This window comes from Bison bison, unplaced genomic scaffold (assembly GCF_000754665.1).
Source record: "Bison bison bison isolate TAMUID 2011002044 unplaced genomic scaffold, Bison_UMD1.0 scf7180017864481, whole genome shotgun sequence".
NCBI classification, from domain to species: Eukaryota; Metazoa; Chordata; class Mammalia; order Artiodactyla; family Bovidae; genus Bison; species Bison bison.
Genome location: NW_011495041.1, coordinates 1,284,574 through 1,305,226, shown reverse-complemented (window position 1 = coordinate 1,305,226; position 20,653 = coordinate 1,284,574). Strand labels below are relative to the sequence as shown.

The 20,653-nt window shown below is 40.2% G+C and overlaps 2 protein-coding genes across 10 annotated transcripts in view; one reads left to right on the top strand and one right to left on the bottom strand.

Moving 5' to 3' along the window:
* The window catches only part of GART (phosphoribosylglycinamide formyltransferase, phosphoribosylglycinamide synthetase, phosphoribosylaminoimidazole synthetase), a 27,267-nt gene extending 26,557 nt beyond the window's left edge, over window positions 1–710 (bottom strand). For 2 of the 5 annotated variants that reach the window (XM_010862276.1, XM_010862279.1), the window contains exons 1-2: window positions 635–710; window positions 252–349 (exon numbers count right to left, since the gene is read on the bottom strand). The gene's annotated coding sequence lies outside the window, so the exon portion shown is untranslated. The other 3 variants (XM_010862277.1, XM_010862278.1, XM_010862280.1) reach the window with 3 other exon arrangements.
* Window positions 711–859: 149 nt separating this feature from the next.
* SON (SON DNA binding protein) overlaps window positions 860–20,653 on the top strand; it is a 30,846-nt gene continuing 11,052 nt past the window's right edge. For 3 of the 5 annotated variants that reach the window (XR_827244.1, XM_010862269.1, XM_010862271.1), the window contains exons 1-6: window positions 860–999; window positions 3,996–4,162; window positions 5,891–11,644; window positions 12,941–13,101; window positions 14,989–15,135; window positions 15,329–15,517. Coding sequence is in view for 4 of the 5 variants with exons in the window: in XM_010862269.1 (XP_010860571.1) it covers window positions 923–999; window positions 3,996–4,162; window positions 5,891–11,644; window positions 12,941–13,101; window positions 14,989–15,135; window positions 15,329–15,517 (6,495 nt within the window). In the remaining variant the exon portion in view is untranslated. Of the gene's footprint in view, window positions 1,000–3,995; window positions 4,163–5,890; window positions 11,645–12,940; window positions 13,102–13,329; window positions 14,850–14,988; window positions 15,136–15,328; window positions 15,518–15,617; window positions 16,432–20,653 lie in introns of those variants that run through there. The other 2 variants (XM_010862272.1, XM_010862273.1) reach the window with 2 other exon arrangements.

The window sequence follows — 20,653 nt, the reverse complement described above, 5'->3', positions numbered from 1 at the left end:
GGCGCGGCCCGTGGTCCCCACCCCGTGGTAATCAAGAACGATTCCCTCTCGCTCTCGGGTGCGGCCTGAACCTCCCCTCCCGAGCAAATCTCTTAAGCCTTACCCGTTTACAGTGTTTAATTTTGTGGTACCAGGTGCCACGTAAAATCTATTCTCCCCCTCCAAAACCTCCTGAGCTCTGAGGGTGGGGAGCGCCAAAATGCTAAACCCATGTTCAGCTGCTTGTGTGTTGCTTAGGAATCAGAACTGACCGGCTACTGTGCAAAAGTCTCGTGACGCGCCTGGCTCCTGACGAGATTACAATGCACCAGGGTTTGAGCTCAGCTGGCTCGTGACCTCTGACCCAATGCTAAAATGGGGGGGAAAAAAAAGCTGATTATAGGATGCCATGGGAGAGAGATGGGGGGATGAAAACGTTATTCTTCGTACGGTGGGCAGGCGCTGATAATATGCTTTCCCGGAGGGATCTCCCCTGCCGAAACGCGGGAGACATGTTGGAGCACCCTGTTGCCCTTCCCGCTCCCTTTCCTCACGGAATTTAATCTCGGGTAGTTAGTGACTAAAATAAGCCTCTTAAACGCCCCCTCCCCCACGAACGCTGGTGAAGACTGACAACTGAAGCTGACACAGCCACCTCGAGAGAGACTTCTCCTGTAATGGCGCCTGCGTCAGTCACTAACATGGCGGACACAGTCGTGCGCGGCGCAAACGTCAGCAGCTCTACCCTAGACGCTCAGAAACAGCGAAGGAGAGCGGGGCCGTGCTCACTGATAGGTTCGGAGGCGGAGCGTGCCGGTCTGGGCTCTCCCACAGGAGCCAATCAGGACGGCGAGAGACGGAATTGGCCGCTGCGCCTCCTCCCGAGGCATGCTGGGAGCCTGGAGGACTAGTGAGGAGGAGTTGAGAGAACGGAGCGGACGCCATGGCGACCAACATCGAGCAGATTTTTAGGTCTTTCGTGGTCAGTAAATTCCGGGAAATTCAACAGGAACTATCAAGGTAAGCGCTCCTCAGACTCTTCTGCTCCCAAAGGACCGCTGGGACCCCACGGGGCCCTCCATGGAACCTTTCTTCGGAGACGCTGTCGTTGCTCGTCTCAGGCCCGGCTACAGCCCCGCCTGGGCCTGGGATCCATTTTCCGGCCCCCCCACCCCCATCCGCTCCCTCCCTTCCCGGCGAGGAACTTCGCCCTTTCCGAGGTAATCCCAGGCTCTCTCTTCTAGAACCGACTTAAGATGCTCAGCCTTCTGTCCTGTTTGGGCATCCCCTACCGTCTAGCTACTGTAGGCCTGCTTGTCCACCACGGATGGGCCTAGTTCCTTCCTCAGCTCTGCCGCCGCGCTTCCCCTCCCCCTCTCCGCCTCCGCGGATTTCGCCGGCCGGTGTCTTTGACCGGAAAGGGGTCTAACGGCCGTTTCTTGAATAATCTTAAATACGCTTTATTATTGCAAGCTTCGGACCATTTGGGGGTCGGGATCCTTTGAGAAGATGATTTGGGTCCTAATGTCCTGTGGCTTCCACCAGGTAGCATTTTAAATAGTCTGGTAGATTAGAAATTTAAATTAAAGCAGTTCGAGTTAACGTTAGCTATTTTGACAGAATATTCGAGGCGAGGATGGAAGGAAACTTTGAATTACTAGTAATTACTAAATTTAGCAAGTGGAAAGTGGAGTTCGTGTACTGGTCTAAATATTCTTGCTCCCTCTGCCCCAATTGACATATTTGACCAACATGCTGTTTTTGTCATCGCTACTAGTTTACCCTTGGTTCCACACAATTTGAATGGGAAGAGACTTGCAAAGAAATAGTTGCTTACTCAGGAAGGAAAATCGCGTGGGTCATGTTATTTAGTGGTTGTCTTTTTGTATTTTTATTTTGTGTAACGTAAACATTTGTTCCCAGTTAAATGCATTGTTAGTTGTGTTTTAAAAGTTGAGAGCTAGAATCAGGCGTGAGGTGAATTTGAAAATTAGCCGGAAACTCAGTTGTAAACTTAACGCTCCAATTAACGTGAGGTTGTGGGGCAGTGATAGAGATTTGCTGGAATTCTTTGCGTATACCTTGTTTTTTAAGTGGGAAATATATCTGTTCATTGATTTAGTTGCTTTTTGAAATTTTGTTATTTTTAGGATGGTGAGAAACGACCTGAGCTAAGGGAATAGAATTTTCCTGGAAACTTTTTAATAGTTGCATGCAATAAGTAGTTGTGTTTGGTAATTGTAATGTCTTGTTTCTGTACTTTTCAAAAATTAGGTTTTGTATTAGAAGTTTTATTGTCGTAGAAAGTTTAGAAAAAATAGAGAAACGAATTTTAAAACACATGGTTATTGATCTTTATGTTCTTTAACTTTTTTTTCTTGTCCATACAGATGCACGTGTTTTGTGAAATGTGATCATCTTGTTTTGTGTTTGTTTGGTTTTTTTTTTCACCTGTATATTGTGAACTTTTATCATGGTTTCAGTAGGCTTTGGAACATTTTTCCGGGCTCCACAGAATTCTGTTTATTGTAGGATTGTATTGATATTTAGGTGCCTTGAAATTTCCACCCTTTTTCAGTAGTTGAATGAACATCCGGATAGCTTTAAGATGATTACTTTCTTATAGACTGTCTGGTTTTGTTTTGTTTTTTATACCTACTTTTCTGATTTTTAAATCCGTAGATTTTTTAGTAAGATAAGCACAGGGTAAGTGCTTAGGAAAAATGTAAAGAAAGTCCAGGAAGAAAGTCTAAAAAGAAAATTAGATAAAGCAGTTTATTACTAGAGGAGTAAAAAGCTTCTTTTCAAGTAACTTTATACAGTATCAGTGTCAAGATTATTTGCTATTTTAGTGAGCTGTAGTTTTTCTGTGTGTGTCATTTATTTTTTTATGTATATTGGTTTGAGTGAAGTTTTTATATATAGATGGTTAGGAGTAAGAGCTCTGGTTTTGAATGCCAGCTTTACTGCTTAATAGATGTGTAACCTTCAGCTAGGTTTTTTTGTTTTGTTTTCTTTGGGCCTCATTTTCCTCATTGAAAAATCAGAACAGTAGTGCTGATTTCAGAGTTTGTGGGGATAAATGAGTTTAGAAATGTAGAACCATGTGACCCTAATTAATAATTAATAAATGTTAATATTTATTGTATGATTCATTGTATTAGAAAACCAAATATTCTTTAATATCATGAAAAGCTACTGAATTTTTTTGTTAGTTAAAGCTTAAGTTACAGTAAGTCACACATGCTGTTGTGAAAATAGTTTTCTAAACAATTTTGTAAATTTGTACAAAATAATACAAGTGGCAAATGATAAAAATAAATGATATATTAAAATGTATCTTCTGTCAAGATTCTTCTGTTCCTATGAATTGAAAATATGTTAAGTGATTCATTCATTTACTCTTACTATAAATGAGTTGGTTTACATGATTTTTGGTAACTGGGTGAAAACTATATAAATGTATTTTTTCTTTTCAATATTATGGCATTTTAGTAACTGAAGAGTCTCAACCTGATCTGAAGCTACCAGTTATACTTTTGACTAAATGTCTGTGGCTAAATTTTTGTTACTTCATATTGCTGATGGTGATTGTGATCCATCCAGAGGTGTAGCTTTATTGTCACTATAGCATTTACCATAATGTTAGGTAATGTGTTTTTCTTCTTTGGTTTTGTTATTGTGATCTTAGTAATTTTTTTCCCCTGAGAGAAATATGCTGGTTGGGGAGTATTTAGTTTTTTGTTTTTTTTTAAAAGAGCTTGGAAACCTGTTTTAAAGATTTTTTTTAACTTTAACACTTCTGAAAACTTTAAGAAATTGTATGAAAATAAAAATGTGCCAACTGTTAAGTAGTGTTAAGGAAGCACTGTTGATGGGGAAAAGGGGAATATCATCCAAAATTAAATACAAAATGGTGAAATGTATGAATAATATGAGGTTTTTTTAAAATAGTTACAAATATTTATATGTCATGATAGAATTATTAACGAATTTTGATAACTTTTCTTGTCAAGTGGAAGGAATGAAGGACAGCTCAATGGTGAAACAAACACACCTATTGAAGGAAACCAGGCAGGTGATGCAGCTGCCTCTGCCAGGAACCTACCAAATGAAGACATAGTTCAGAAGATAGAGGAAGTACTTTCTGGGGTCTTAGATACAGAATTACGATATAAGCCAGGTAAGTTGAAGATAATTACCTGTCTTGAAAGCTAAATTTTTAAAAATAGTTAATAGTTAAATAATAGTATTTCTGATTGCACGGTATTTAAGATGTTCATTAGATCTAAAGTGTCAGTAAGTTGAATTTTTAATTTAACTGATTTACTGAAGACTTGTTTATGTCCATTTTTTGAAAATACAATTGCAGTTGTTTGCTTTACTGGTGGAATGTAACTGTATTAGATTTGTAGTGCCTCAGTGCCAGGATTTTGAATATGGATTTTCATTGAAAAATTGTGTAAGTGTCAAGTTTTAGAAGGTACAGGAGTCTGGACCAAATTGTAATGATTTTAAAACCCTGGAAAGTTTAATTTAAAACTCAAGGTTAGAGATTACTTTGTTTTTGCATCTACTTTTAAAGGTATAATAAATGGGGAGGAAGCATTGCTGGATATTGAGCATGTGGGGAACTGATTAAATAATTGGTGCTTAGAAATGTCTTATCATCAACCATCAACATTTTATGGATTTTTTTTTTTTAATACGGAGTATGGCTTAAAAAAAATAGTATAGACTGGCCATGCTTAGATTCATGACTTGAGCAACTTTTGTTGAAGTATAATGTAGATTTGGTACATAATATAAACAATTAGTAAAAAATGATTAGTTTTGTTTTGAAACAGATCTTGTCTTGTGTTAATTCACTTTTTCCATAATCTTGATGACCTGGATTTCTGATCTTTTTCTGAGATCACTAAGGTTTATCAGATTTTATACTGGCATTAGAATAAATCTCATCTAGTAATAAAGTGTACACCATATTTTGGTTTAGATATGCAGAAATGTTCTTAACCTCTTAAGGGTTGTAAATTAACTTCTTAGTAACTTTAGAAGAGAAGGGAAGAGGTGTTACTTTTCTTAGAATACAGCATGAGTGATTTAGGTTCCATGTTTTGTGTTTGTTGCTCAGACCTTTGCCATCTTTATAAAAGCGTTCCCTAGCACTGAGCGACTTCACTTTCACTTTTCACTTTCATGCATTGGAGAAGGAAATGGCAACCCACTCCAGTGTTCTTGCCTGGAGAATCCCAGGGACGGGGGAGCCTGGTGGGCTGCTGTCTGTGGGGTCGCACAGAGTCGGACACGACTGAAGCGATTTAGCAGCAGCAGCAGCAGCATTTGCTGAGAGTTTACTTGATGCCACGCGTTATTCAGTGTACTTTGCATGTTTTAACTCAGTTTGTCCTCTGCCTCTGAAAGACAGTGTCAGCAATTGAGTGGTGCATTGATTCAGTATGCAAAAGCAGACAGTCTGTTCTAAAGCCAGTGCCACATTGCTTCTTGAATGAGTAAATAGGAGTTATGAAATAGTCACAAAAATTATTCAGTATATGTATTTTTAGGAATTCTGATAGTTAATAATATGAAAGATGTTTATATGTAAGTGTAGTTTAAAAGTTGTATATTGAGAGCTGGAGAAAATAATTGTTTTAGATGAACTTAGGAAAAATACATTTTAATGTAATTCTAAGAACTTTTATAATAAATTAAGAACTTATTTTTAACCCTGGCTTTAGTTGTAGAAGTGTTGCAAAGGTGCCAGTCTTCATATAGCTGGTTTATGGAAAATTATTTAACAGGAAATGTCTTATGGTATCTTTAACATGGAATGTAAGGTATTGTTTATATGATTTATCTAAATCTATCTTGGGGAATATTTGACATAATTAATTTTCTTTAATTTTAGACTTGAAGGAGGCATCCAGAAAAAGTAGATGTGTGTCTGTCCAAACAGATCCTACTGATGAAATTCCTACCAAAAAGTCGAAGAAGCATAAAAAGCACAAAAATAAAAAGAAGAAAAAGAAGAAAGAAAAGGAGAAAAAGTATAAAAGACAGTCAGAAGAATCCGAGTCAAAGCCGAAATCACATCATGATGGGAACATAGAGTCGGATTCCTTTTTGAAGTTTGATTCTGAACCTTCAGAGATGGCACTGGAGCATTCTGTAAGAGCATTTGGCCTGTATGATACCAGTGAATCTCCTGCAGTTGTGCTTGAACCTCCTGTAGTTTCGATGGAGGTCTCAGAGCCACACATCTTAGAAACTTTGACGCCAGCTACAAAACATACAGAACTGTCAGTTGCATCTACGTCAGTAGTCTCAATGCCGTCAGAGCAGTCTGTGGCAGTAATGCTGGAACCATCCACAACAAAGATTCTGGATTCCTTTGCAACAGCACCAGTGCCTACAACAACAGTAGTGCTAAAGTCATCTGAGCCAGTGGTAACAGTGTCAGTGGAGTGTCAGATGAAATCTGTGCAGAAATCTTTGGAGAGCACACCTCCAGAGCCATCAAAGATCATGTTGCTAGAGCCTCCAGTAGCAAAAGTGCTAGAGCTATCAGAAACTCTTGTGTCATCAGAGACACCTACTGAGGTGCACCCTGAGCCAAGCACGTCAACAGCAATGGATTTTCCAGAGTCGTCAGCAACTGAAGTGCTAAGATTGCCAGAGCAGCCTGTAGAAGGACCGTCAGAGATTGCAGATTCATCCATGACACGACCACAGGAGATGCTGGAGCTGCCCAAGACCACAGCGTTGGAGCTGCAGGAGTCGTCGGTGGCCTCAGTGATGGAGTTGCCGGGGCCACCTGCGACCTCCATGCCGGAGTTGCAGGGGCCCCCTGTGACTCCAGTGCTGGAGTTACCTGGGCCCTCTGCTACCCCGGCGCCAGAGTTGCCAGGGCCCCTTTCTACCCCAGTGCCTGAGTTGCTAGGGCCCCCTGCGACAGCAGTGCCCGAGTTGGCGGGGCCCTCTGTGACATCAGTGCCACAGTTGTCACAGGAATTGTCAGGGCTTCCAGCACCATCCATGGGGTTGGAGCCACCACAGGAGGTACCAGAGCCACCTGTGATGGCACAGGAGTTGCCAGGGCTGCCTGCAGTGACAACAGCAGTAGAGTTGCCAGGGCAGCCTGTGGTAACAGTAGCAATGGAGTTGACCGAACAACCTGTGACGACGACAGAATTGGAGCAGCCTGTGGGGATGACAGCGGTGGAACATCCTGGGCAGCCTGAGGTGACAACGGCAACAGGGTTGCTGGGGCAGCCTGAGGCGGCAATGGTGCTGGAGTTGCCGGGACAGCCGGTGGCAACGACAGCGCTGGAGTTGTCAGGGCAGCCTTCGGTGACTGGGGTGCCAGAGTTGCCAGGGCTGCCTTCGGCAACTAGGGCGCTGGAGTTGTCGGGGCAACCTGTGGCAACTGGGGCACTGGAGTTGCCTGGGCAGCTCATGGCAGCTGGGGCACTGGAGTTCTCGGGGCAGTCTGGGGCAGCTGGAGCACTGGAGCTTCTGGGGCAGCCTTTGGCAACAGGGGTGCTGGAGTTGCCAGGGCAACCTGGGGCGCCAGAGTTGCCTGGGCAGCCTGTGGCAACTGTGGCGCTGGAGATCTCTGTTCAGTCTGTGGTGACAACGGAGCTGTCAACGATGACCGTGTCGCAGTCCCTGGAGGTGCCCTCGACGACAGCGCTGGAATCCTATAATACGGTAGCACAGGAGCTGCCTACTACATTAGTGGGGGAGACTTCTGTAACAGTAGGAGTGGATCCCTTGATGGCCCAAGAATCCCATATGTTAGCTTCTAACACCATGGAGACCCATATGTTAGCATCCAACACCATGGACTCCCAAATGCTAGCGTCCAACACCATGGACTCTCAAATGCTAGCATCCAACACTATGGACTCCCAGATGTTAGCCTCTAGCACCATGGACTCCCAGATGTTAGCAACCAGCTCCATGGACTCCCAGATGTTAGCAACCAGCTCCATGGACTCTCAGATGTTAGCAACCAGCTCCATGGACTCCCAGATGTTAGCAACCAGCACCATGGACTCCCAGATGTTAGCCACTAGCTCTATGGACTCCCAGATGTTAGCATCTGGCACTATGGACTCTCAGATGTTAGCTTCTGGCTCCATGGATGCTCAGATGTTAGCGTCTGGTACCATGGATGCCCAGATGTTAGCATCTAGTACCCAAGATTCTGCTATGTTGGGTTCAAAATCTCCTGATCCCTACAGGTTAGCTCAGGATCCTTACAGGTTAGCTCAGGATCCGTATAGGTTAGGTCATGACCCTTACAGGCTAGGTCATGATGCCTACAGGTTAGGGCAGGACCCCTATAGATTAGGCCATGATCCCTACAGACTAACTCCTGATCCCTATAGGATGTCACCTAGACCCTATAGGATAGCACCCAGGTCCTATAGAATAGCTCCCAGGCCATATAGGTTAGCACCTAGACCCCTGATGTTAGCATCTAGACGTTCTATGATGATGTCCTATGCTGCAGAACGTTCCATGATGTCATCTTATGAACGCTCTATGATGTCTTATGAGCGGTCTATGATGTCCCCTATGGCTGAGCGTTCTATGATGTCCGCCTACGAGCGCTCTATGATGTCAGCCTATGAGCGCTCTATGATGTCCCCTATGGCTGAGCGCTCTATGATGTCAGCTTATGAACGCTCTATGATGTCAGCCTACGAGCGCTCCATGATGTCCCCAATGGCTGACCGATCTATGATGTCCATGGGTGCTGACCGGTCTATGATGTCATCGTACTCTGCTGCTGACCGGTCTATGATGTCATCGTACTCTGCAGCTGACCGATCTATGATGTCATCTTATACTGCTGATCGTTCAATGATGTCTATGGCAGCTGATTCTTACACCGATTCTTATACTGATACATACACGGAGGCATATATGGTGCCACCTTTGCCTCCTGAAGAGCCTCCAACAATGCCACCATTGCCACCTGAAGAGCCACCAATGACACCACCATTGCCTCCTGAGGAACCACCAGAGGGTCCAGTGTTAGCCGCTGAGCAGTCAGCGTTAACAGCTGAAAATACATGGTCTGCTGAGGTGCCAGCATTACCTCCTGAAGAGTCTGTATCGCTGCCTGAACCTCCTGTGAGTCAAAGTGAGATTGCGGAGCCTTTGGCAGTGACTGCTAATTATTCAGTGTCAGCATCGGAGCCTTCAGTGTTAGCATCAGAGGCTGACGTGACTGTTCCAGAACCACAGCTAGAGCCAGAGTCTTCAGTTACGTCAACACCTGTAGAGTCTGCTGCTGGAGCAGAAGAGCATGAAATGGTTGCAGAGAGACCAGTGACTTACATGGTGTCTGAAACTCCCACAACATCAGCTGAACCAACTGTGTTAACATCAGAGCCTTCTGTTATGTCAGAGACAGCAGAAACTTATGATTCCATGAGGGCTTCAGGACAGACTGCCTCAGAGGTATCTATGTCTCTGCTGGAGCCAGCAGTACCTATTGCAGAGCCATCACAGAGCACTGTAGATCTGCCAGCCATGGCTGTTCCAGAGCACCCAGCTGGGATTGTTTCAGAGACATCAACCGTGGCTGTCCCAGAGCCACAGGCTGAGGCTGTCCTAGACCCTCCAGCTGCAGCTGTCCAGGACCCTCCAGCTGTGGCTGTCCTGGGCCCACCAGCTGAGGCTGTACCAGAGCCCCTGGCCTTGTCTGAGCCAGAGCATGTTACTGTTGCTGTGCCAGTTGTCTCTACCCTGGAGCCTACTGTGCCTATTCTGGAACCAGTGGTGTCCATCCTTCAACCTAATGTGATTGTTTCAGAACCATCTAGTTGTGTCCAAGAGTCCACTGTGACAATTTCAGAGCCTCCTGTCACTGTCTCAGAGCAAACTCAAGTAATACCAGCTGAGACAGTTGTAGAGTCTACAGCAGTAATATTAGAATCTAGTGTTATAAAAGGAATGAATTTACTATCTGGTGATCAAAGTATTGCTTCAGAGATTGGCCTGCAGGAGATAGCCATGCATTCAGAGGAAGAGCCACGTGCTGAAGGACTCCTGAAGAGTGGCTCTAATGAAACTGAAAATTGTATAAGTACAGACCTTAACATAAATAATCACTTAATTGCTCAAGAGATGGAATGTAGCACAGTGTCTGCTGCCAGCACTGGTGCTATTGGTGAAATTGGTGAAGAGGCAGTTTTGCCTACCAGTGAGACTAAACAATGCACAGTATTGGATACCTGTCCTAGTGTTAGTGAAACTGAGCTAGGAGGAACTCTGTCTTCTGTTGGTCCCGTTGTCCTTGAATCTGAAGCAGTGGGAACTGGTAAGGATCTTGAATTTGGCACAGCATCTGCTCTCAGTTCAGTTAGTAAATATGATGGTGAAGTATCTTTAACTACTCAAGATACTGAACATGACATGGTAATTTCCACCAGTCCCAGTGGTGGCAGTGAAGCTGACATAGAGGGACCTTTGCCTGCTAAAGACATTCATCCTGATTTATCTAATAATTTTATCAACAAGGATGCAGAAGGATCATTACCTGTACAGGAGAGTGACCAGATGATAGCAGCTGCTATCAGTCCTAAAGAAAGTAGTGGAGAAGATAAAGAAGTAGCTCTCACTACTAAAGAGATATTGTCTGATTCAGGATTTCCTGCCAGCATTGATGATATTAATGAAGCTGATTTAGTGAGACCATTACTTCCTAAAGACATGGAACGTCTTACAAACCTTAGAGCTGGTATTGAAGGACCTTTACTTCCGAGTGAGGTGGAACGGGATAAATCTGCTGCCAGTCCAGTTGTAATTAGTATACCAGAAAGAGCTTCAGAGTCGTCTTCAGAGGAAAAAGATGATTATGAAATTTTTGTAAAGGTTAAGGACACACATGAAAAAAGCAAGAAAAATAAGAACCGTGACAAAGGCGAGAAAGAGAAGAAAAGAGACTCTTCATTAAGGTCGAGAAGTAAACGTTCCAAGTCTTCTGAACACAAATCTCGAAAACGCACCAGTGAATCTCGTTCTAGGGCAAGGAAGAGATCATCAAAGTCCAAGTCTCATCGCTCTCAAACACGTTCGCGGTCACGGTCAAGACGCAGGAGGAGGAGCAGCAGGTCAAGATCAAAGTCCAGGGGAAGGCGATCTGTATCAAAAGAGAAGCGCAAAAGATCTCCAAAGCACAGATCCAAGTCCAGGGAAAGAAAAAGAAAAAGATCAAGCTCCAGGGATAACCGGAAAACAGGTAGAGCTCGAAGTCGCACCCCAAGTCGTCGGAGCCGGAGTCATACTCCGAGTCGTAGGAGAAGATCCAGATCCGGGGGGAGAAGGAGCTTTAGCATTTCCCCTAGCCGACGGAGCCGCACCCCAAGCCGAAGGAGCCGCACCCCAAGCCGACGGAGCCGCACCCCTAGCAGACGGAGCCGGACCCCGAGTCGACGGAGCCGGACCCCGAGTCGACGGAGCCGGACCCCGAGCCGTCGGAGAAGATCAAGATCTGTGGTAAGAAGACGAAGCTTCAGTATATCACCAGTCAGATTACGGCGATCACGAACACCCTTGAGAAGAAGGTTTAGCAGGTCTCCAATCCGTCGCAAACGATCCAGGTCTTCAGAAAGAGGCAGATCACCTAAACGTCTCACAGATTTGAGTGAGTCATTTAAATATTTAATGGTATTAAAGAATGATTTGAATCTGAATTTTTTTCTGTGAGTTTAATGACATATTGGGGATTATTGGTTTTTGAGGATAAATATTTCTATCTTTAAGTTTTTGTAATTAGCTTCTGTTTAGAAAATGTGGGAATAAGTATTTTTATAATTAGCTTTAAAAGATTAGCTTTGGAGTATATTAGAACCAAAGTATTTCCATACTTTAATGTTTTCTTTCTGCTTGAACCATATACCATAACTAAAAATGGCAAGTAGAAGTTCAATTAGGTGTTGTTACTGTAATTATTCCAACATAGGTTCTTGCAAATAAGCCTGAAATCAGACATTTCTTTTTTAAATAGTTACATGTCTTAAAATGGCATATAGAACTGTTAAATGTTTGTGAGGATAATTCTAATTGGTATAATGGGTAATGTAAGTGAGTAGGGAATTTTGCATGTGGGGAGTTAGTGATTTCAGTCTGTCTGTCTTTTACAAAATGAAGTGTTCTAATATCTCCTGCTTTTTTAAGTGAGCAGAGGTGACTAAAATTTGATGGATAATGTATGACTACTGTTAATGGATAATTTGTCATTATCCCAGTAGATTGGACATTTCCAGGTCAGACTAGTCTAAAGAAAAAGTCCTAGACAGAACCTTAGGGGAGAATGATTCAGTTTAACAGATGGTTTTTGAGTGCTTTTTTTATTAAAAAACATAAAGATTACCAGCTAGTACAAGAGATACAGATAAAATGCATGTATGTCTGTTTTACCAAGTAGTGAAACTGCCTAAGAGCAGAATGTGATGATTGCTGTAAATACTGGTACAGATTAGGTACTTCGGGAGCACAATGGAGAGGAATGTTAAATTCTGACTTAAGACTTGTTACTTTGAAATGGTGGCAGTTTTGAAATTGGGCTCAAAGAGTGATTTAGAATGTTATTAAGAGATTTAGAAGGAGAGTAATTTAAGGGGCACCCTAGTTTTGGAAAATAAAGTAGGCTTTGGCAGGTGTGGGAGTTAGCATGTATAGCAGGATGATTATTGTAGTTGTGTAGTTTAGCTATTTTGTATAGTGTTTGAGTGGGAAGCTAAATACGGACTTAATTCACTTTTAAATATGGGGCATTTTCTTTATTTCTTTAAATCTTTGAGCCAAAGAATGATTTCATCACAGCTGTAAGTTTGGGCAGAAAATTGATGCCTTTAATTTTTTTAGCATGTAAAACATTAGATAATATAAAATGTATAGCCTTTCAGGAAAACTGCTTTTTGTATTTTTCCTCTTGCAGATAAGGCTCAGTTACTTGAAATAGCCAAAGCTAATGCAGCTGCCATGTGTGCTAAGGCTGGTGTTCCTTTACCACCAAACCTAAAGCCTGCACCCCCACCTACAATAGAAGAGAAAGTTGCTAAAAAGTCAGGAGGAGCTACTATAGAAGAACTAACTGAGGTAAGCTAGACAGAATTTGTTTTCATTCTTAAATGGATTACTCCAGTGATGTTGACTCTGGAGCGTGCCAAAAACCTGAATTGTGGGCTGAACTGATAATGGCTGGCACCGAGTGGCCAAAACCCGAAATACAGACGTGGCAGCGGCAGAAGCTCTGTTTAGCAGGCCATTATCCGGGATGGCTAAGCTCCGCTAGCTAAGTTACTTCCCATTACTTTTGCTTTCCAGTTTTAGAAGCCAAACTGACTGAGGAGTGGGACGGTTCGTTTGAATGGAGGAGGTGTTGAGTGAGCAACACGCAGAAGCTCGCCTACAGTTTCGTTTCCATTCACGACGTGTTCACTGATCGCCACGAGTGTACTGCATATACGCAAAGACACAGACAATCTTCAGAAATGATCTTTTGCCACCGGAGCTTGGAAATTAATGAGAATAGCTGGCCATTGCCTGAAAGGAACTTCTTTCGCATCAACATTTCGGGTTTTGGCTGTTTGGTACCAGCCATTGGTGATAATGGCCGGCCATTATCAGTTCTTCCTGCGGTTCGGGTTTTGGCAGTAACATATATATTTTAAACACAATTATTTTTGTTTTTAAGAATTTGATCTTTTCAATTGAGGCTTTTTTTTTGTCTTATGGCTTTATTAAAATTTGTTTGGTTTTTTTTTTTTTTTTTGGAGGACGCTGAAATATTGCTGCTAGGATCCAGAAATACCACACTGTTTCAGATATTGAAACTTGTTATTGGCTAGCCTTATGCCAGCCTGCCACTGTCAATATATTCTGTTCCCCTTGGTTACAAGCTTGGTATACTCTGTGTTTTTGGCTAAATGAGCTTTTTATCTGATTAAAATATTTTCAATTGATAAGGGATATGATAAATTCTACTGCTTGTATAGAGACAAGTCCACCCAAATTTACTCTGACCTTTTTATAAAGCCAGGTAATGGGAGTCTGTTCCTTTGCTTCTCAAGGAGGAATTGACTTTGCTTTATGTGTCAGACCTCATCATTGCACCCTCTCCATCATGCCTTATATTCCATCCTTGAGTTCTGTTCCTTTAGACACTCAACCTATAAAACATTTATGGAAAGACATGCTATTATCTAGCCCAGTTGCAAGTGTTTCAAATTTTGTTTAGCCATACATTTGGGGATTGCATAGTTTCTTAATCTCTTTCCTTAGATTTATTACAATATGAATAACAACTTTTTTTTTTTTTATGTTTAAGGACCTAGTGAAGACTTCTATTGCTTGCTTATCAAATCCAAGCTCCTTATCCAAAACCTTATGAACACTTAGTGATTCCCTATATATTTTAGCCTCATCTTCAGCCCTCTTATCCCTTTTAATAAGTTTTTTCTCACCTCTTTACCACTACCTGACTATAGAGTGACTTTCTTTTCCTTTCCCTGCTAATCCTTTTTCTTAACTATGAAAATCTGGCTTAGAACTTTCAAGGAATATTCCTTGATTATCAGATTCTGCCTGATTCTGTTCTCTCTTAAGCTTTTGTTCTTTGAGCACTTATGTACTCAGTTTGTATTATATCAGTTTGCACTTGTTAAACTGTGTTGCTCTGTAAAAGCGTTCCTCAATTATCTCATGTGTATGTATTCCGTCTTTTGAACTAGATTGTAAGCTCCTTGAGAGCAGGGACCATGTCTTTTATTTTTTTGTATTCCCTGGACAGTGCCCAGTACAGTGCTCTGCACATAGTAGGTGCTCAATAAATGTTGTTAACTGACTGACCAGCTAGAGTGTGTTTAAATAAGTAGTGAGCTAAGTTACCCAGCTATAAATTTTATGTGGTTTTGAATTTAAGAAATTATGTGTTATTCTACATAAAGTGTAAGATTTATCTTTTGTTTGTTTTTACTTTTTAAGAAATGCAAACAGATTGCACAGAGTAAAGAAGATGATGATGTAATAGTGAATAAGCCGCATGTTTCGGATGAAGAGGAAGAAGAACCTCCTTTTTATCATCATCCCTTTAAACTCAGTGAACCCAAACCCATTTTTTTCAATCTGAATGTGAGTATTAATGTTTTTGAACTGGTAAAACAGCACAACTTGTAGAACTATTTAAGTAAAACTGAAATAATATTTAGTTTTGAATTTAGGTTAAATACTGTGAGAAATAGTCATTTTCCGATTATGTTGAAAATCTATTGAATTTTGAATTAAGAAAAACATTCTTGAATTAAGAAAAACATTATGTTTTTAGATTGCTGCAGCAAAGCCAACTCCACCAAAAAGCCAGGTAACATTAACAAAAGAATTCCCTGTATCATCTGGATCGCAACATCGGAAAAAAGAAGCAGATAGTGTTTATGGAGAGTGGGTCCCTGTAGAGAAAAACGGTGAAGAAAACAAAGATGATGATAATGTTTTCAGCAGCAATTTGCCCTCTGAGGTAAGTAAGAGGACTATTATGTATTTTTCTTTTTATATACCTGAACCTGCATTTTATTGTTATTTTATATCTGATTTGGATTCTGTTTCACTCTTCTTAGGGCCGGGTTAAACGGCAGGGCCGGGTTAGACGACAGATGAAACAACCCGCAGCTTCTCATTTGACAGTAACTCGATGCAATTCACTTTGTGGAACCAAGCCACAAAGTGAAAAGCATCGAATTGCAGAGAACAGTGTTATCACATCCCTACCCAACATTGGGCCCTCCTTGCACTTGTGGGAAGGTAGCCCAAGGTACAACTATTTAGCTTCCCGTTTTGCTTCAAGGCTCTATAGCTCTAGATTTTGGTGGTAGCAAATTTATTGGGTGGAGGGATTTGAGCAGAGAGAGGCAGATCCTCAGGTTCAACACAAGAACTGGATTGGAAAAGGTCCCTGTAGGCTGATGTGAGCATCTCGGATACATAGCCTGTTGCCCTTTAAATAATGGTTTCTTACTATATTTCTCTGGGTTGTTTGTCAGATAGCCTTTAATTTTAATCATTTTCCCCTTCTGTGTGCTACCTTGGCCTTTTTGAATTCTTGTGTTTAACCTAATGCTCAGCCTTGGTACTTCATTTCCCTTCTCCTTCCCCTTTTTGCTACTATTAAAAGTTGGAGAAGTGGAATTCACACCTTGAAATTTCCAGGAGGCTATAGTTGTATCTTGTCAAAATGACGCAGTAATAATGCCAAGTGTCAAAACAGCCCCATTAAAATGCCGCCTGATTAAATAATGTGCTGCTAAATATAGTGCACATGAAAACAGCGAGACTGTATATATATGTAAATATATATATATATATCTGTATCTTTGTATGTATCTCTGTATCTGTACCTTTGCTGTATCTTTTAATAAACAGTTTACTTTTATTTAACTTGTTGTGCAAAATCACGCTTGGGGGATCTGGGAGGGTGGAGACTTACTAGGGGGGTGGGAGTTTTAAATGATACAATAGACTAGTCATCACCTCTTGCCCTTGGTTTCCAAAACCCAGACATTTTGTCCAAGGACTAGACTAGATATCTGATGCCCGTACAGTGTAGGGATTCTTCCCCAGTTCCTGTCCTTGCCATTTTGGGATATGTGGATCCAGAGAGACCTGTACTCTTCACCTACAGGTTCCCCTTATTGACCATATCATCATCATCCAATAAACACCTCTGATAATACAAATAAACAAATTCTGTTTATAAAGTTAAAAGTGAACAGAACCCAAATCAGAAACTTTGGTAGTATTTTTTTCCCCTGAGCTCTTCACAAGAGACATTGTTTTTTTTTGTTTTGTTTTTGACCTGTGGCATTTGGAAAAGAGCACAGTCTGTGCAGTGACACTGGACATAATTAGCCAGTGCAACTTACAGTCACTGTTGATACTTACATGAGGTTCAACAACTGAAGCAAGGTACGCCATCACCAGTGAAGGAGAGACAGCTTATTTGGACAATTTTTAGTGAAGCCAGTTGAGTAGTTCAGTTGCTGATTCGCAAATCAGGCTACTTACTGCACATCTCAAGAGGGAAAGGTTAACTGACATTTATAACTGACTTGAATCTAGTAATAGCTGAGTATAAACCATGGTAAGAGGGCTGAACTGACTGACTTAGAAATTCTAATACACATGCTTTTAGTAATTTCTTAAACATTAAGCATTTAACAGAGTTAGAAAAAAACGAGACATTTATGTGAAAAAAATTTTCCAACGTGGTAAAGCCCTATAAATATTGCATAATTCCAAAAGATTTTCCTGGGAAGATAAGTGACTATAACTATTTAACTTCAGTGGAACATGGGGAAGATGCTTAGTGAATCCTGGTGATTACGGTTCTTCTTGATTAAGAGTATATATAAATGTGTGCGTGTGTATATATATTACCGTATTTAGCCGTTTTCAGTCTTAACACTGAAACTGTGGTGCCTTACGTTGTCTGTCATCAATAGTGGTTGTCAAATTTGAATGAAAAGTTGGGGGAATTAACTCCAAAGACATCTGGGAGAGGGGAGTAGGTGGGTATTAAGATTTTATAAAATAAGTAAAAGGAGCCTTTTATTAAAGCAGGAGACAAAAGTTCTGTTCATGAAGCAGATTTCTCCTGTGGGGGATATTATATACAGCTATTGCTATCAGAACTCTAAGCTAGTTTCTTAGACAGTTAGACTAAAAAATATGTGTTAACTTTAATTTCAAGTAAAACAATCCCCAAATTTTATGAAGGGACAGCAGTTTGCTTTTGTTTTTAGGTCTGTGTACTTTTACCTAGAAGTAACATTGAACATCTAAAGGAAGTGTTCACTGTATGAAATGTTTAGTTCTAGTTATTTAGCTGTATCTTACAAATATATTAGTAAGATTAATGTTCTATATTCTAAATGTTTGTAGAATACTATTGGTGACATTTTATGGGAGCATTGAGTCTTGATTCCCTGTCAGGGGTTGAAATAAAGATTTTATATAGAAAAGAAAGTTCTTTTTAAATGGTCAATATTTTAATTGAATAGTGCTTTGAATTTTTCTGTTATTTTTTCATTTTAATAAAATTGGAATTTGTGATTCTTTAGTTTTGAGCATAAAACATTCAGGCAAAGATCACAGATTTGATCTCAGCTTTGCTATATGATCCTTAATCCTACCAGTTGTGCACATGAGTGCTCTTTGACATAAGTGAGAGTGGATAGACGTGGATGGATCAACATAACTCTATATCTTATGGAAATACCAACTCATCACACTGTGGGCTCTGCTGCCATAGCATCGTCTTCCTACCCAGAAGCCAACCAGCATCATCCTCAGTAAAGAGTGACTGCAGAACCTTGATCATATTTGTGTGAATTTTGATTTATAAACAATGAAACCAAAAGTGTTGGAAAACATTTTAAAACTTGTCCTTTGGGGGCATTAATTCTCGGTAATAAAGATAGCAAAGCCTTACTGGGTAGAGGATATAAATGTAGTCTCGGGCATAAAGTTTCCCCTTCATGTCCCCTAAAATTCCCTTATGGTTAGGAACTCTGTATTTTTGAGGTTTAAGAAAACTGAGTTCTTGTGGTAAAATGAAAATTTTAATTGAAAATGAAACACATAGGTCTTGGCAGTGCGAGAATATTACATACAGCTTTTTTATTCATTCATTCTTTAGAGTCTCCCAGGTTATTAATGTGGAATTTCTCTACCATTTAATGGTTTATCTAATCCTCCAATTACTGTAATTCATTTAAATGTAATAAAAATTACACTAGAGAATTTTATGTGAAATAATAAAAAGATTCATAAATGAGTTTTTAAAACCAAGCCACATAACTCCTGAGGCATTCTGTATTTAGTGTGGCTTTTGTTTATATAGTTGTTATTTACTTTGTATTTTATTAATTTTTGCTAAATATTTTAAATCATGTTTTGTATGCAGGCTAGGTGCTTTTTCTTTAACTCTCTTTACTTAAAAATTTCATTTTATATCATCTTTTAATTGGAGATACCTGCAGTTTCTTATGTAGAAAGTAATTTGCCTTTTACAGGTACTATTTTTTCCTTACCTGAATGACCACCTTTTAATAATTCTCATTAGTTCTTTAATAGCCTTTCACTGACTTTTTAAGAATTATTTAAGATAATTGTTTTATTTATGTAAACAGTTGGGTTAACACAGGGGGAAGGTAAATTGACTTAGAAGGATTTTTAAAATAAGGAAGATGAAGATGCACAGGTAATAAGGTTGTGAAATGCACATTACAGTGTCAGTTATATTAGTGTGTTACTAGTCCTGACAACATTTTAGGTTACAGAAACAGTAATCTGTTGTGTTGCTGAAGTAGAGGGATGAAATAACTTGGACAGGTTTTTATAGATGTGTGAACTGGAATAATAATTCAGGATACTCTTTTTATGTGGATTTCACCTTTTAGAACAAGCCCTAGGGAGAAGGAAATAAAACATTTCCCCCCATCATGACGCCTAGAATATTACTACACATTACATGGAAGGTCTATTGTGTACTAGTGAAAATAAATTTGCTTTGTTGATGATAGCTTGATAATAGTGTTCTGCAGGGTTTAAGATAATTCCCGCCACCCCCCGACTTTTTAGCATTCTAAAACTTTTAGCATCATTTTGGTACCTTTCACACTTGACTGTTTTTGAGCAACATTAAGACTCAAACTCTGCTATGTATTATAGTCTGGTAGCAGTGGTATAGTTGTGTATGATTCTTAACGACCCAATGGACTGCACATTGCCAGGCTTCTCTGTCCGTGGAACTTCCCAGGCAAGAAGACAGCAGTGGGTTGCCATTTTCCTTCTCCAATAGTTATATGCTTTATGTATACACATACAAATCCTATGCAGTCCAATACAGCAGTCACTGAGCCACTGAGAAATCAGTTCTTTAATTGCACTAGGCACATTTCAAGTGCTCATTAGCTTTCACTGTAAAAGTTCTGTTGGACAGTGCTGTTCTAAAGGGTAGCTGTGATGTTTTATGAGTCTTTTAATACTGATTCAGAACTTTGGTCTAATCTTTGAATATTAATGTTTTGAGAATTATAGTTGGTTTTTTATTTATATCCTGAGTTATCCTGGCAACTTGGATATATGCTTTTTGATATAAACTCTTGAGGATTCTTTAGAGATTAAGATAATCCTGATTGATCCTATTTTGGGTATGTTTCTTCACATTAAAAAGTATGAATATGAAATTAATAGTCAAATTACTATTTGTTAATAAAGTTTTGACACGAACTTACAGCTTACTTGATAAGCCTGTTGAAGAATAAATGAAGTTGTATTACCTTAGGAAAAAAACTAGTTGTAATTTTATCTAAATTTATATTAAATCTCAATGTTGTTATATTAAATAAATAACTATTTAAATAAATAAAAGTTCCTTTCAGAGTGAGATGTGAATTTAACATAAAATACTGAGATTTGAATGAAGTTTCATCCTGAGGATAAATGATGAGGTATTTAGGTTACCTGCTTGCTTAATAAAGGTTAAAAGAGAAAAAAGTATGAAGATATAAAGTGTCTTCAGAAGGATGAAGTCACAGATAGGTATGTTAATTTGCTTTCAGTTGGGAAGAAGTAATTTTATTTTAGAAAAGTT